At 38.6% G+C, this 15,796-nt stretch overlaps 1 protein-coding gene across 10 annotated transcripts in view; it reads left to right on the forward strand.

Moving 5' to 3' along the window:
* The window catches only part of DPP6 (dipeptidyl peptidase like 6), a 1,316,366-nt gene that overhangs the window by 1,108,086 nt on the left and 192,484 nt on the right, over positions 1-15,796 (forward strand). For all 10 annotated transcript variants that reach the window (XM_058297586.1, XM_058297590.1, XM_058297593.1 and 7 more), the window contains one exon: positions 6,586-6,706. In XM_058297586.1, coding sequence (XP_058153569.1) covers positions 6,586-6,706 — 121 coding nt within the window. The remainder of the gene's footprint in view (positions 1-6,585; positions 6,707-15,796) is intronic.

Below are 15,796 nucleotides of genomic sequence, written 5' to 3' on the forward strand. Positions count from 1 at the left end.
TGTTGGAGATTTGGTGGGATCAAAACAGAATTTTCTCAATGATAAGAATAAATATTTTTTCCCAACATCCAAAACTAGTTTTCAAAATAGTCCAATATGTAATATAATGGTTTATTTCATATCAAGATTATTTTTGGAATACAACTTCTGTATAAAAATTAATCAGATTCTGACTTTATGGACTTGCTTATTCTAATGATTTCATAGTGAAATCATACAATATTTAGTCTATTATTTCTGGCTTATTTTGCTCAACATGATATTTTCAAAGTTCAGAAATAAGAATACAGGTCATCGGGGCTGGGGTGGGGGATAGGGATTAATGTGTAATTGGTATAGAATTTCCATTTGGGGTGCTGGAAAAGTTTGGTAATGGATGGTGGTAAAGGTAACATTGTGAATGTAATTAACACCATTGAATTATATTTGAATGTGGTTAAAAGGGGAAATTTTAGGTTGTATATATATGTGACTAGAATAAAAATTTTAAAAACAGCAACATAGTACTCTGCACAAATAATAAGCCCTAATGGAAACTTGGATTATTGTTAATAGTACAATTATAATCATGTTCTTTCATCAATTGTGACAAATGTACCACACTAATGCAAGGTATAGCTAATGGGAGTGGAAGGTATGGGGAGTCTATATTTTCTGAATGATTTTTCTGTAAACTTACAACTTCCTAATAAATTAAAAATAATTTTTAAAAATTAATTAGAAATTTTCAGCACCTTGCCATTAGTTTTCCTCTCCATTCTAACTGTCCCCACCAACTTTAGTCATACCCACATCCACATCAAGGTCCCATGAATGGTATCATCTCCTGGATTTTAGACTTCCTCTACTGTAAGACCTCCTATTTCTCTCGGCTTTTTAGTCAAATGCATAAAATTTATCACTCACTCCTCTGAAGAGTCACTCTTCTTATGCTCTAGCCTCTGGACTTGTGAGGATCCATCCCTCTGGTCTTTAAAAAACTCAGAAGTTATACTTTCCAAAGGTTTCTTTTTTAGTTATGAATAAAATGGTGACTACCTTGCTTAAAATTCTTTCCTGTTCTTCCTCATTGAAGTGAAAAGGATATTATGGTGACAGTGTGCAGATGAATTGATGGGCTTGCTCCGCATGCAGTTGCCCTGAGGATCTCTGCTTAGGTGGCTGGGTTAAATCCCAGCCTCTCCACAGCTATGACGTTCCAGTTGTGACTTACAAGTGACCAGATGTCAGGAAGTGTCTCCTCATTCAAGTCCTTATAAAGCTAATTTAAACTTGCTTCCATTAAAATTCAGTGTGTAGCATATGATGCATGGAGGTAATGTGGCCCCAGGGGTGGAAGGGAAGAAATATGACCCTTGACCGCTGCTCTCATAAAACTTGAGATCTAGTCATTTGAGAATACAAAAAGAACTCATAGGAGAAATTTTGGATACCAAATATGTGTAACCCAACAGTCCCTATGGCTGATCAGAGCATGCCTACAAAGTGGTAAAATTGACATACCTAACTCCATTGGATAATTTTCCCACTACCACTAACATAAGACAGCGTTAGTTTACCCATACAGGGACAAATATTCACACTGCTTTCTGTGCAGCCTTTATTTATGAGGTCTGCAAAGATTACCTAATGTTTATAAAGAAACAAATCCGCTTATTGTCCACCACCAGCAGACAATTGGAGAGGGCTCTTCCTTGGTGTGGAGTGCCTCTGGGATCAGGGCTTCCCTGCCTCCTCGGGGCACAGGAGGTGCCGATGCTTCTCTGCCTTCTGTGCTCCCAACAGCTGCTGTGGCTGAATTCTGCAAAAATGGGGAAATGGACTTTCCTCAAGTCTGCCACCCGGTTCCTGGAAAACGCGTTACTTGCATCTTGAGTGAAAGTCTCTTCAGCTGTCACTTGGCAGCCTCTGTCTGGGCTGAGATGGGCTGCTGGCAACCAGAGCGCGTGGCATCCTCTCATCCATTTCCAAGTCTTCTTTCTTATCTCTCCCCTGGGTTTTTTACACTTCTTTTCAAAAGCCTCTCAATATGTGGCAACTTGTGCTCTTGATGAGGAGGGGGTAGCACAATATAAATGCAGTAGGATTGTCATTGAGACCTCCTCCTAGAAGGACAGGAATTGAGCAGAGCCTCGAAAGACGCCAAGGATTTGGGTGCGCACTAGAGCAAAAAACAGCATTTCTGTAAGGAGAAAACAGAGTCTGATGAGGGAGCACACATGGGATGTTCACAGGACCATGAAAAGGCAGATGGGCTAGGACAAAGCTTACAGATTGAGGTGTTAGGGATAAAGACAGTGTGTTTAAGGTGTCTCTTTAAAGGTGGTGCAGGAAATAGAAACCATGACTTTATCTTACTGGAAAAACTCTACATTCCTTTGCTTGGGTATGCTTGGAAAATGGATATGAGGACTACATAATAAAATTTCATTATCTTCCCTGTGGTTTATTTACGTCTGATTATTATTTGGGAACCGAGAATATACTTTTAAGAAGCTTTCTGGAAGAAAGAACCCAGGTCAGATGTGGGAGTGAGGAAGGCTCACTCCTCCGGTTGTAGAGCCCCCTCTGCTGTGGGATGATGGGATTGTTGCTGCAGCAGCTGTGGGTTTTATTGTTTCAGCAGCATTTCCATTTAAGGAAATAGAAACAGCCTCAGGGCCCTGATAGGGCAGTTAAAATCACAGCCACGGAATCTATCAGCAGCTGGGCATAGCTGAGGTCCACAGAGGAAAAAGACAATCCTGAGAGAGAGGTTAGCGCATTTACCAGAACAGATTCCAAGAGCTGAATGTGGAAACAAGATCCTCAACTGATAGAAATTTGTAGCTAGAAGGGCCTGGCAGACATACTCTATTCTAGAAAGTCATGCCAATACTAGACCCCAGGGATTCTGACCAGTGCTCTTTGCTGAAGAAAACACAGATAAGAGAATAGAATGGGGATGGCTGATGACATGGCTGTTGTATCTACTGGAAAGATTCTGATGACAATGACATTGTGACATCTACCCCTTGCCTGTACATATTCTGAGTGTCTCATGAGAGTGACTTCTGGACATAAGGTTCCTTCTGCATGAAAAAAAGATAGCCATAGGAAGTGTTAGAGGTGTCATTTGTTTAAAATCTTGGACGTTTTACGCTTTTAACAAGTTGAGAGGCAACATACCATGATTACTAAGAGCAGGGACTCTGGAACTAGACTACCCAAGTTCAAAACTTGCCTCCTCCTTTGATTCATTGGGTGACTTTGTGAAGTTATTTAACATCTCCTTGCCACTACATTTAAGTCCCAGATGCATCACTGATTAACTAGCTGTTGAGAAAGTCACTGAGCTTCTCCATGCTTCAGTTCAAACAATAACAGTATCTGTTCTATAGGGTTATTTTAAAGAGTAAGTCAGTTAATACATGAAAAGTCTTTTAAAAGTACCTGGCACACAGGAAGCATTTTCTAAATGTTGGTTAAATAAAATGAATTCAACATGTGATTCACTGTGCTGGAAATGGTGGAAGAGACAATATAGTATAAACGTGGTCCCTGCCATCTGTCACCTCCAGCCCTGTTTTGAAGATCTGAAAAATACCCAAATATCTGCAATTTAAGATACATGGTAAAAAGTGTCAAGTGATCAGAGGAGAGAGATGTTTGGGGAAAGAAGGCTTTTTAAAGTGGATATTATAAAGCATGGTAAATGAGAGGGGGACCAGTTGACCAATTAGCTGAAACCAACATTATTTGGGGACATTAAGAATCCTAAGTTTTGTGGGTTGATCTCTTGCTGTGTCTCGATTCCATATTCTCTTTCTATTCCCACTGTCACTGCCCTACTTCAGGCCCCATCATTTCTAACCTGAATCCTTGGGAAAGTCTGTCTGCAATATAAATTCATCCCTCCCTCCCTCCCTCCCTCACTTCCTTCCTCCCTCCCTCCCTTCCTTCCTTCCTTCCTTTTTTCCACCTTGACAATGCCAAGCACCCCAGGATTTCCTAGTCTCCCAGTGTTTCATATTGCTATAACTGCAAACAAAATTTGATACCATCCATCATCTTTTACTTGAATACCAAAAGGGAAATGTAAAAGCATCTTTACAGCAAGAATAAACTCTTCTTTATAATTTATTTCCTAGTTTTCCTTCCATTAAAAATAAGGCCGTGATTGGTGGTAATAATCTGATGATACTATCTCATAATCTGTAACAAATGTTCCACCAGGGTGTGGAGTTGTATGGGAAATCTACACATCTGTATGATTGTTTTACAAGTTCACAATATCTGTAACAAAAATACATTTTAAAAAAATAGTGTGGGTTGGGGGGAAAATACACCAAATGTAAGATAAGGAATATAGTTGGTAGTAATATTTAGACAATGCTCTTGGCATAGTTTGTAACAAATGTTTCACACCAATGCCAAGAGTTGGCGGAGGGGTGAAGTACGAGACTCCTGTGTGATGTTATGTATGTTTATTTTATAAGTTCCCAGTATTTACTATACACTTATTGTTTATGTGTGTTCATGTATGAATGATATACTTCAATAAAAAAAAAGAAAAAATAAAAATAAAGCCAAGGTGAAAAAGGATTTATTATCTATCATAACAAATTTTACTTACTCAAAATATTAATTGATTACAGCCTGGTTTTATTCAAAAATCCATTGTAGGCTTAGAAACCATAAAAGAAGTTAAACTTTAGTAGTCTATGTTACCCTTAGGCAAACTCCTAAGAACAGCTACTGAAGTTAATTTAGGGTGTATACTTGTTTCTGGAAGGTTTCCAACTCATTTCTGGTTGAAGTGCATACTTTAAGAGGGAGGAGACCTGAACAGAAAACTTATATTTGATAGCGCTTTCAGTTCTCTCCTTCTATGAGAATGATCTGGGGACAATGCATTTTTTTTGTATTTTTAATAAACAATTTTTATATATACCCTCATTGCCTGTACCATGTAAAATATATTCTCCCAATAGTCTCTTAAACGACACTGACATTTTCCCTGGATTTTAAAAAACCCATATAGCTCAGTTTCCATAGACACGGGATAATTGCAAAGTATGATTAGTATCATGTTCTGAAGCACACATAGGGATGGAATGCAGAGAATTTAATACAGAAAACTTGGCAGAATTGCTTAGACCTCAGAGAATACAAATATTTTGTAGACTATAGTTGAAGTGCATCAAGAGACTTTAGATTACTATCTGGGCCACTGGGCTTAAACTTGGCTACACACTGGAATCACCTGGGGTGTTATTAAAAAATAATGATACCTGGGTGCCACCCCTGGAGATTCTGATTTAATTGGGCTGTTGGACTGGGCGTTAGGATTTTCAAAATCTCCCCGTGTCATTCCAATATGCATCAAATTTTGAGAATGACTGACCTAAACCATCTTCCCTACTTCCACAAAGAGTATATAATTTGGCCCAATGTCAGAATTATATAATAATATAGTACCTTCAGTGTACCCCAACTCTGCAGATGGGTCATCATCACCCAGTTGCCCAAAAGAAAGACATTAAAAGCCATCTTTGGTTCCTCCTACAACTAAACCCCAGACTTCAGTTTACTCAGCATGTTTGGTAAATTCTCCTCATTTTCTCACCAGTCTTTCTGCATCCCTCCAGTTCCATGGTTGACACTCTGGTCCAGGCCACTGTCCCACTCCTTCAGGTCATTGCAGCAGGTTCCTCCCCCTTCTAATCACCGCCTCTGGACTCATCTGAAAACACACAGCTGAGCAAGTTGCTCTCCACATAACACCTTTGTCAAGGCTTCCTTTTGTCATTAGAACTCTTTAAGATGGCTTAAAAGACCCCCAGAAATGGCACCTGCTCACCTCTCTACGCTCATCTCTTGCCCCCATCTCTTTTGCCCCCTTCAGTACAGTTCCTAGGGAGCTTTTTTCCAATCCCTTCCATATCCCAGGTCCTTTTTTTGCCTTCTGGTTCTCACTCAAGCTTTGTTCTCTATAGAATCTAATTTCTCAGTCACTTTTCTTCTTCCTACTCAGCATTTAGATCTCAGCTTAAATATTGCTTTCTCAGGGAGACCTTCCCTGCCCTTTGGCCTAAATTGGATCTCCCTGTTATGTGTTCCCAGAGTTCCACATCTTCCCTTTCAGAACATTTTCCTATTTAATGTTTGTCTTCTCTATGCGATTGGAGGTAGAATAAAGGCGCATTATATGTCCCACCTTACTTATCATTGTGTTCCACCGTGATTGGCACAGAAGACTTGCTCAGTAACTAGTTTTTAATGAATGTTGAATCAGATTTCTAGTTTCCCAGCCCACCACTCTCAAATGCCTGGGAAAAATTTTTGCTAAAATAATCAGAGTAATTCAATGTTAAAGTAACCAAAGGTGCTTGACCACATATTGTCCAAACATGATAACAATAAAATTGCATGAACTCTGTGGAGCTTGAATATTAAATATAAATTTCTTTGGAGTATCTCAAATGGTCCTAAGGTTCTATCAAATAAATGCAGCAGGAAACAGAAAATTTCAATATTAAGAACACCCTATCGATAACCACTTCCTTGGTTAATATTATGGTTTTTTTTTTCTTTCCAAATTAGATATTTATCTTTGAAAATAATATCTACTACCGTGCACACCTTGGGAAGCAGGCAATTCGCGTGGTGTCTACTGGGAAGGAAGGTGTAATATACAACGGCCTTAGTGACTGGCTGTACGAAGGTAAGACCCTCCTAGATCTGGCAAGAAGCCAGCACCCTTGAGATTGCTGCTGTTGCTAGTACGGCTAGCTTAGTTTTTTTTTTCCTTAGACTTTTAACTGTAAATTAAACTCATGTTTCATGAGGTTCTGCTTAAATGAAATGATTTTTTTTCGAGTTTCTTTTGTCAGCCTACAGCAGGGGTTCTTAAGCAGGGGGTCTGTGAGCTTGAATTAAATTCAAAAAAACTTTATTCTTCTGGAGTTCTTAAACTTTTTTGTTCCACAGACCCCTTTGCCAGTCAGGTGAAAACCACGTACCCCTTGCTAAGCCCACACTACACCTGGGTCTTCCACAGCCCTGCAGCTTTTCCCTCAAGGGCATGAGGCATATTTTAGTGGAGGGATTTACTGGAGGTAGAGGTGACGTCTAGAATCATTCAGGGACTGCAAATGCACCCACTCCAGGATGTAGGGTGCCTTGTTTGGCCTCAGGGAGGGGAGAGTTGGAAAAGTGAAAAAGAAAAGGTTAAAGCTTTCCAAAGAAACCAATCAGAATGATTTGCTATTCCAAGGAGGTCCACCTTGTTGGATATTTTCTACCACTGGTTTTGCTTTGGCACCAGTTGTGTTGAGGTCACCAGGTCTCTGCATTATTAGACAGCTAAAAGTTTGAGAGAGAAGTTCCCATCCTAAAATTTTATAATCCGTCTCCATGCTAATGTGAACATCACAATAACAAAAACCCCCATATATTGATTGCTAGTAGTTGGGCCAGCGCTGTTCTCAGCACTTTATTGTTTTATCCATTACCTCATTTAACCCTCCTAACCACAAACATTTTCATTGACATTTCATAGATGAGGCATGTTAAGGTTAAGAAATTTGCCCATGTTTACATAGGATTTAGAAGTATTTAATTGGGAATGTCAGTGTTCAATCCCAGAGCAATCACCTTTTGAAAAATCTGAATGTTGGGCTCAAGGATGACTATTCATCATAGCATCTGGTTGACAGTTTAAGCTCTTTTAGCCTATTGGCCTGAAACCACATGCTAACAAAAATAATTCATTGTGTTAGTCTGGTTCAAGGAAGAATAAAGGGATATTTGGGGAGCAGTCAAGCCACTAGAAGCTGGGATCCTGCTCTGTAGTGGCTTTAAATATTATAAATTATGAAGCAGATAGATATGTAAGCAGATAGATAGATATGAAGGCACTGAGATAAGTTCTATGACTTGATTTTTTTAATTTTGAAAAATTGAGGTATAATTTATATACAATTAAAACTCAATTTTTTTTTCAAAAAGCTCAATTTTAAAGATACTGTTTGATGAGTTTTGAGATATATGTATATATACACTGCGTGTATTTGTATGCCAATGGGGTCCTGATGTAAAGCACCGAAAATCTGTTGGTTTTGTAAAGGATATTTATTTAGGGTAAAAGCTTATGGTCCCAAGACTGTGGAAAGTCCAACTCAAGGTACTGTAAGAGGTACTTTCTCACCAAAGTCAGCTACCACGGGTTGAATCAAGATGGTATCAATCTGTGCCTGATTTCTCAGGGCTTCCTTTATCAGTCTTTGGCATAGGGCTTGTTTCTTTCCCGGCCTTCTCAGCTGCTCAGCTGCTCTGTTCTCTTCAGCTGCAAACTATCAGGCAAATGGCTCATCTCTTCCGAGGGCCCCAGGATTAAACATGACAGAGCGCTCTCTTTCTCTCTCTTCTGGTATCTTCTTGAGTGACTGCCTGTTTATATCAACCTACCGCGCGCTACTGACCGTGGTGGAATCCAAAGCCCTAAACTGATTTTATTAAGTAAACTTAAAGCTCTTGAATTTAATGCAATCAAAGGGTATCACACCCAGAGAAATAGATCAGTTTACAAATATAACCTTTCTCTTTTTGGGGTTCATAAATAATCTCAAACTGCCACACGGTGTAGTCCCAGTCAAGACACAGAACATTTCCATCGTCCCAGAAAGTTCCCTCAAGCCCCTTAAAGTCCATTTTTTCCACTCCACATCTCTCCCTTCCAGAGGCAACCTCTATTCCGATTTCTGTGCAACTTGTTTTCTAAACATTCTGGGACTTAAACGTCTAAATGAGGCCTGTCCTCTTCGTTATGGGCACCTTTGAGGGCATATGTTTCTTCTAGTGGGGTTACTGGTGCTCAGGGAAGTCTTTTTTCCATTTTAAATTTTGAAAAACTTTAAAACTTGTAAGATAGTTACAAAAATATTACAAACCTCATATACAAACTCCAACATACCCTACCCGCCCACAGACACTTAGATCCACTTATTTTAGCATTTGGTCACATTTGCCATAGCATTCTATCAACTCACCTATCTGTCTGCCTATCTATTCACTTTTTGAACAAGAGTGTAGGTTGTATACATCATGTTCCTTGCACACTTAATACTGCCATGTATACTTCCTAATAACGAGAATATTCACTTAATGTTATTACCTTAAGTACAGTTATCATGTTCAAGAAATTTAGCATTAATATAAAATTTACACTCTATATTCCAATTTTTTCATATGTACCAGTAATGTCTCTTTGAGCCTTTTTTCTTCTCTTGCTGGGTCCCCTACAAGATCCTGTATTGTATTTAGTTAGCATTGTCTCCTTAGTTGCTTTTTTTTTTTTAATTGTAGGAAGATATACACTAGATAAACTTTCCCATCTCAGCCAGTCCCAAGCATTCCAATCAGTGAAATTAATCACAGTCATATTACTGAAGTACCTTCACCACCTTTGATTACTGAAACTTTCCCACCCCACCTCCCAAATGGAATCCCTTCACCCATTAGGCATTGACTCCCCATTCCCCCTGCTCGCCCCCTCACCCCCCACCACAACCTGTACTCTAATTTCTGTCTCTATGAGCTTGCATATTCTACCATACTTTCTTGGTAGTTACCCTGGGGCTTAAATTTAACATGCTGAATCTATAGTAATATTGTTTGCTTTGATCCTACCTTAGCTTCAATAGTATACACAAACTATGTTCCTATGCCCTTCTGTTCCCCAGGTTTATAGAGTCCTTGTCACACATTGCATGGTTATACGTTGAGTCCCAAACCACTGATTTATCATTACGTGTATGCATTTGCTTTTAAGATCCCATAGGAAATAAAAAATAGAGGTACAAACCAAAAACACAATAGCACTGACATGTGTAATTTATCCTTAGAGTCACCCTCACTGGAGAGCTTTATTTCTTCATGCAGCTTCGATCTGCATGAAATGTCTATGTCTATTTTCCTTTCTCTAATGGGGTTTTTTCTTTTGTCTCACAATGTGAGATGGGGCTTAATATCTAAATGGGAAAGGAAGCATGGTAACATGAAATATTTAATGGGTAAAAGTAAGGTTTTGGAGTCACACAGACCTAAGTATGAAACCCAGCCCAGTCATTTGCTAGCCCTATCACCTTGGGCATGTTCCTTCCACTGCACAAACCTCAACTTTCTCATCTGTAAATGGGGATGATGCCATTTAACACACAATGTATATATGATTGTGAATGCAATGTGTTTAGCACATAATAGTAAATAGAAAATGGTAGCTGCTGCTATTGTTTCTTATAATAATAAAATGATTATTAATAATGTGGTTATTAATATTGCTGTAAGTATCTGTTACTCTTATTTTTACTGGGAAGAAAAAAACTTTTTTTGAAATTGATGTAGTCATTAAGGCAAAATTTCCTAATGTCACAGATTCTCTGAAGGGGAGCTTTTGGAGTGGCCAGGACTTGAACAGAACAGGAGAAGCAGAGTTCTGGCCTTCCCAAGTGGCCATCTTACTGCAGTTACAGACATGGTCTGACCTAAAAGTTCCAGGGAGGCCAGGGCGAATAACAACCTGGAGGCCCACAAAAGAGAAAGGGCCTCTGGACTACTGGCTGCCAGAGCATAGACATGCTCTAGGACTAATCTCCTTTAAAAATCTATAACCAGGAGATTTAAAGTATCTTTTTTAGTATCATCCTAATAAAATAAAAAACTTATTGCATTGCAATTCAAGTTAAGCTTTGGCTTTAGCAAATCCATTGAAAGGAAATTTTTCTTCAAGTCATTTACACAAAGTTGTGTCGATTTGATAACGGAGACCCAAATATTTTCAATCACAGCTAATGTGGCAGCCTAATCTCCTTAGTGGCATTCCCTGGAAGGTTATAGATGCTGATGCTTAGATTTTTATTAATTGGGAGCAGGGAAGCCCTGGGAATCTTGCCTGATTTTTTAAATAATGTGAAGGTAAACTTTGAAGATTGCCTTTGCCTATTCTATGACTTAACTGTTTCACTACTATATTCTTCCTTTAAAAAACAAAATAAAACTAAAAACACGGGTTGGAAAAATACCCTGAAAGTACTTGCATAGGGCCTGACTCACCAGATCTTCGTTCTAAAAAGAAACTGAACTATATAAACGGGAAGCGGCCATTGCAGGCTGTAGGGTTTGTTGGCAAGAAAATGTAATATTGATTTGTTTTGTTTCCAAAAAAAAGGAACTTAAGCATATTGAACTTGGCAGAATATTGGGGGCTGGGGAACTGCCAGGGATCTGCATCCCTTGAGCAAGGGTTTACATATACTCTGTAGGAAGACCCTTCTCAAATTAGCTGAAGCAATTCCAGACAGCTCTGGAATACAAGCTTACCACTGGCTGTGAAGTCAGCACTGTTTGTCTCACTGTTTCTTTAAAGCGAGCCTGTGACTCATGGATGGTCACAACCTGATTTTGACTAGCAAAATCCTTATCTTTATTTTAGTCTTCTGAGCAGGTAGCAGGAAGTTGCAAACAATTTTTATTTTAAGATGAATAAATGCAAAATAGTGTCCTACAACTATTTGAACGTTTACTATACTTGGTTACATATAAACTACAATTAGGATGTTAATAGAAGATGAGGAGATTTTTGAGGACTCTAAATTGAGTGTTATGTTAAGAATTTGCACTTCGATGCAAGGTTTAGCAGTTTTGCAAAGCTCCTAATATGCAGGCATCTGAGCAAAGAGTAGGAATTCTCCAAGTTTTTATGAAAGATGTATTCTTACAGCGTTATAAAGTTGGTTCTGTTTGCCAGTTGCTGCTATTTGTTTATAAATTACTGTTAGCTCATCTTCACCATTATTATTATCATATACTATGAGGTACAGTAGTACAGCACAGAATTTTTGACCTAGAGTCTTTTAGTAACTAGACCTTAAGTATTAAATGTTGCAACTGAACTATGAGCCATCCATACCTCTGTTGAGAAATAAAAAGCATAATCTTGCAGAAAAAATATCTAAAGAGCCACTCCTACCCCCGCTTCTGTAAATCAGCCCATGACCTTGTACCTGCCTTCTGCTTCTGTAACCCCGCTTGCAAAATTTCACCTAGCAACATGTTAGCCACTGAGCAAAAGTCATGCTGATCCCACATAAAATCCTATATAAACCTCTGAAAGCTGGAAAATGGGGCTCAGAATTTGGAGATTGACTCTCCTCTGGGCCTGCGCATAGTAAATCTCTTCCTCCACCTCTTTGAGTGCCATTTTTGTTTTTTCTACCACTCAGAACCCCTGGCTTTGCTGCAACACCTCCATACCTCTATTGCCACAGCAGCCGTGTGCATACACCAAAATAAGCATAATTATTCAGTGATGTGTATGTTATAAATGTTTTATCTCCCAGTGGAAAGTTGGAATGTGTGGAGTAAGTTGGGTCATATGAAAACCCCTTCTTTGCCCCATGCCTGTAGAAGTTCTTCTCTACTTAACCCCACTGAAATCTTCTAAGACTTAAATCTTCTAATCCTAAATCTAAGAAGGGAAACAGTGAACTTAAGAAAGTTTAGAACATGGCCTAAAATCACCAGGCTGGGATCAAAGAGAGAACTGAGAAACTAGCCTCAAAGCTCTTTCCTAAATACCTGGTTTGGTATGGATGGAATTTCACAAATGAATTTTAACCTTAATTATTATAGAACCTAAAGGTACTTGGAAAGTAGACCCTGTCTGCTAAGACAGTCTTGCCTCTATAGAAGTCGACCGGAATAATGTTTAAAAAGGTCTCAGCGTCAGTCAGTGCTGCCTACTTAACACCGAATTCTTATTGGTGAGAGTAGAACCAGCCCCAGGTCTTAGGGTTCTCATCCTTTACTGGAGGGCTGCTGCTTGCGTTCCAACATTTGTCCAGAGACTGCAGACCAGGATCGTGCTACGGCCAGTTTTACAATTCTTAAGGCAATTTCTTAAGCATCTTTTAAACAGACAACACTAATGACCTAAAAAGTCTTTTATTCCAATGACGTATATCAGTAAAATGTCAGGTGGACCCTAAGGTGAATTCGAGTTACTAATGATTTATTTTTGGTGTAATTCCAGGCTTGTAATTTTGAATGTTCAAAGAGGCAGGGAGTTGAGGAGGGGAAATGTCTTTCATGGGAAGAAGCGTTATCACAACAAATATATTTACAGAGAGTAGTAGAATTATTTTGAAAATGTCTGCTTCCTACAAGAAATATATCAGCTGAAAGAAAAGGGAATCTTCCTAGCTTACTACCCATATCACCTTAAACTTTTTAAATTCCACGAAAGCAGAACAAAATTTTTCAATTAAGTTTTGCATGTAACTTGCATACAAGTTTTAATTTAAATACATAGTTATTAAATATTTTATGTATTATGAATGCTACACTGTACATTGCCATTCAGTGTGTTGAATGCCCATTTTAAGCACGTTGTAAACAGACCAAAGCCAATTTGAACCATTGATGATTGTCACAGCCTTCTATTAAATATCAGTGTCCTTGAACATTGAAGGGAGTGGGGGGATATATTATATACCGTCATTTTACCAGTAAGAAAGTGTTTCTAATACTTCTTATGCTATTTTTAAAACTCTGGTATGCATTTAGGTAATGCTCTGTGAAGTGCTTATATAGCCACCTCTGGAGTATGGATTCCTGATTAGATTCTTCAAATGTGAACTGTCTGTGAAGTGCCTGTTTAGGGCTTTTCAATTAGCAAACTGTACCTCAGTGGTAGACCAAAGAAAGTTTGCACACCGATCATACACCCTACTGAATATACTGGTATTTTAAAAATAAGTTATATAGTCAGTAGCATGATAGGAATTGAAATAATGTTCAAATGTGTATATTATCATTTAAACCACGGAGTTTTAGTTAGTTAGACTTACTGTTGGTTACCTCTTTCATTTATGTAATGGGAAATCTTCTGGGAGATAAGGAAATCTCTGTTATCAAAGAGTTAAAAACTTGTGATTTGCTTTACAAAGCTCTGTTGGATAAGAGCAGCATAGATGGGCTAAGAGCAGGGTCTTTGTCTTGGCTGTGCCTGGGTTGATTAATGCTTTAAATCAACCATTAAAAGCCATGTGGACTTGGATAACCTATTTAACCTCTTTCTGCCTTTGTTGCCTTGTCTGCAAAACAAGGATAATAGCAATATGTGTGGCCTAAGGTTATAGTGAGAATGAAAATACACTAATACATGTACAGTTCCTAGAATAGTGCCTGATACTAGTAAACTCTAAATATTGTGATTACTATTAGTTTACCTTGTTTTCTCCCTGAACTGTGGTATAATAGGAGATGCCTACTTCACTTGTTCATCTAGCTGTTGTCAGGAATCAGGACTAATAATGTTTAGGTAATTCTCCCCCATGTCAGTTTTGAAAAAATTAAGCTCTATTCACTTATTAATATAAATTAGTGTTTTTAATATTTTATGTAGGAAGTGCATTATGACTTCCAAGACAACTAGAAAGGATAGCAATATGGAATTTTGTCATCACTTCAGGGCCCTTTTATTTGCATTTAGATTCACTGGTTGAAATCACATCTCTTTATTTAACACTGACACCTGACAGAGAAACAAGCTGTTGTGGTTTTTGTTTGATTGGTTGATTTTTTTTTCATGAGCACCAAATATCTTATAACTTGGCAAAAATTATGCATGATGATCTTTGATAGACACTAAAGACTTTTTAAAAAATTATATTCTGCTTCACTTATGAATCTTGAAGGAGGATATGAAAGGGAAAGTAATGACCAAAATATCTAAAATTTAATCAGCATCTGGCAAAGCTACCAGATCTATGAAGTGCAGTTCAATGGAGCGTTGGTTAAATCAGATTGCAGTCATTCTGAACAATGGGCGTAATGCTTTCAGGATTTGATGTAACTGAAATGAGTACTTTTCCTGTCTAGGTCTAGTGTCCAACTCCATAAAGTATTGATGAGCTTGACTTGGATAGCATGTACATTTTACCTTGTAGAAAGACATGGAAAAAAAGCTAAAAACTGTGTAGTAGAGATTCGTTCCATTCTGCCAAGGAAATGGAGGAGGTGACTTGATAGGTTCATTCCTTCTCTGCTTTCTCTGATCCAATGAGTGATGTCTTCAAAGTTTTTAGATTTTTGTGCAGATCAGCATGAAAGCAATGGTTTAACACAGACATGATAACAATAATGTCAGGAGCAGAGGGGAGAATGCGATAGGCCAATCTAAATCTGACCAGTGCTCAAGGTCCTCCTTACTCACGGGGCCAGTCCACCCTCATCTATGCCTTCAGCTTCCTTGCGTATCCCAGGTCCCATCAGACTCTCCCGTGCCAGTACCAAGCTCCCAACCAGATGTTCCATCCACATAGCAATTCTTACCTGTCCTTGTGGTGCTGCCTCAATTCCAATTTTTAAATTAAGACAAGTAGTTTTCAGTAAACACTAACACATTCTAATCAATCATAAGTAAACCACCACTGTCTGTTATGACAACACAACGCCCTATGGCTTATAATGCGCAAGAGTGAAACACATGATTGATTTTTTAATCATAGAATTAAGGAGTGCTGGAGCTGAAATGGACCTTAACAATTACCTAGTCCAGAGGTTGGCAGACTGTTTCTGGAAAAGGCCAAGTAGTAACTAGTTCAGGCTCTGCAGGCCATTTGGTCTCTCTTGCCACTGCTCACTGCTGCCATTATAGTGGAAAGCAGCCATACACCCTACATAAAGAAACAGGTATGGCTGGGTTTCAATAAACCCTTATTTATGGACCCTGGGATTTTAATTTCATGTAATT

This window comes from Dasypus novemcinctus, chromosome 5 (assembly GCF_030445035.2).
Source record: "Dasypus novemcinctus isolate mDasNov1 chromosome 5, mDasNov1.1.hap2, whole genome shotgun sequence".
NCBI classification, from domain to species: domain Eukaryota; kingdom Metazoa; phylum Chordata; class Mammalia; order Cingulata; family Dasypodidae; genus Dasypus; species Dasypus novemcinctus.